Source organism: Echinops telfairi, unplaced genomic scaffold (genome assembly GCF_000313985.2).
Source record: "Echinops telfairi isolate 266 unplaced genomic scaffold, ASM31398v2 ScPeMD7_7469;HRSCAF=8507_1, whole genome shotgun sequence".
Classification (NCBI taxonomy): Eukaryota; Metazoa; Chordata; class Mammalia; order Afrosoricida; family Tenrecidae; genus Echinops; species Echinops telfairi.
In genome coordinates, this window is record NW_022111373.1 from 7498767 (window position 1) to 7500692 (window position 1926).

At 44.5% G+C, this 1926-nt stretch overlaps 1 protein-coding gene across 1 annotated transcript in view; it reads right to left on the reverse strand.

The window, feature by feature from the left end:
• HSPA4 (heat shock protein family A (Hsp70) member 4) overlaps positions 1-1926 on the reverse strand; it is a 127691-nt gene that overhangs the window by 74672 nt on the left and 51093 nt on the right. Inside the window, exons 10-11 of the mRNA XM_045285042.1 lie at positions 1728-1853; positions 1301-1408 (exon numbers count right to left, since the gene is read on the reverse strand). Of these exons, the coding sequence (XP_045140977.1) occupies positions 1301-1408; positions 1728-1853 (234 nt within the window). The remainder of the gene's footprint in view (positions 1-1300; positions 1409-1727; positions 1854-1926) is intronic.

Consider the following 1926-nt stretch of genomic DNA (forward strand, 5'->3'; position numbering starts at 1 on the left):
CTCTCACCTCCTTAGGGGTTTATCTGTCCTGGATTCCCTGTGTTTCCAGTTGCTATCTGTACCAGTGTACATCCTCTGGTCTAGCCAGATTTGTAAGATAGAATTGGGATCATTACAGTGGCCAGTGGTGGGGGGGTGGGGGATGGAGGGGAGCATTAAGGAACTAGAGGAAAGTTGTATGTTTCCTTGGTGGTATTCTGCACCCTGACTAGTTCATCTCCTCCCGTGACCCCTCTGTAAGGGGATGCCCAGTTGCCTAGATGGGCTTTGGGTCTCCACTCCGCACTCCCCCTCATTCACAATGATAAGATTTTGTTTTTTCCTTTGATGCCTAAAACCTAATCCCATCAACAGCTTGTGATCACACAGGTTGATGTGCTTCTTCCATGGGGGCTTTGTTGCTTCTCAGCTAAATGTCCGTGTGTTTATCTTCAAGCCTTTATGACCTCAGAAGCTGTATCTTTTGATAGTTTCAGCACATTTTATATGCAGTTTTTGTGGTAAAATTAGAGGCCTCAGGCGATATTCGGGTCAGCTTATACTCGAGTATATACGGTAAGTATACCACATGGGACTTGAATCAAATAACCAAGAGTGGGAGGGAAAAGGGATAAAACAGAATTGACCATAAATTGGTAACTGTTCATTCTCTCTACTTGCCTGAGTGCTTGGCATTTCCCGTAATAAAAGTGAAACAAAAACATAATGTGAAGGACCCCAAAGGAGACGCATCCCAGTCTTGCCAAAATGACAGGAAACTGCAAGGTGTGGCTGAGCAATCCCACTGAAGAGATCATTCATAATAGCCCAATTCCAGAAGAGAGCAAGCCATGGAGCACCAAGCTAGAGGTGAAATATGGAAACACCTCATTCTACTGCATGTGCATCCTTTTCCAAACAAAGTCTCAACTTTTGCTCCTTAAATACACCACGTGATGCGCTTACAGAGAATCAACACCATACACACAGCCCTGTGCCAACTGCACCTTGGTCTTCACATCTTTGACAGTAAGAATGCACTCAATCTCCAATTTGGTGGAGCATTTAAATCTAAGCCCAGTTTTCAGAAAAATCTGTGCTTATGCTTACTCTGCTTTAGATGCTTTACGGCTTAGACTTACCGTGCAAAAGGCACAAACAGGAGTTTTCAAAACACCGTCTGGAGGCTGCCTTCTTTCCCACCCTGGCCTGAGCTGTCCCCGTGGTGAGCTCTCCCCCTGGGTTAGGGCAGGGATCTGCAGAGTCTAAGCTGGGCAGCCTCCCGCCGCCGCTCTGCTCTCAGAAATGAACAGCCACTTACTTTCAGCTCAACAAGCTTATCCACATAAACTTGCTTTGGCTGGTCTTCTCCGTCCTCATACAGCCAGTTTTCAGTATCTTCTAGTTTCAAGGAAAAACTGCTACGATCCTGAAGATTAAAACAAATTTGTAGTTTTAGTCAAGTCAAAGCCCTTTAATTTCTTAACTGCTACCTCCATGGATGTCCACACATTGGCATGCCAGTTCACTAACAGCATGCAAGTATGTAACAAAATGTCTCAACACCGACTAGCCTTTGAGAGATTTTGCACTAATCAAAAGATGTAAGTTGTTCAAAATAAAACCTGCATGCCACCCCCAAGAAAAAAATCATTTTACTGCGCATTCACAGGCAGGCTACCCTAACCGGTTCCCAATGCTCCCTGAGAAAACACAGCAGCGGTGGGAACACTGTGGTGCATACTTACGTCTTCACTCACAAATTTCTCATATTCTCCACTGAGTTTGTCTCTCATTTCGTACACGTATTCTTCCACTGCATTCTTGGCATCGTTCCGTTCCTTCTCAAGTTTATCCTGCATGATCATCTTGCCCTGAGCACAGAATTAGACATCAGTATAAATGAGACCATTGCTTTGTAAATACCTGCTAACATCCTTATAAAAG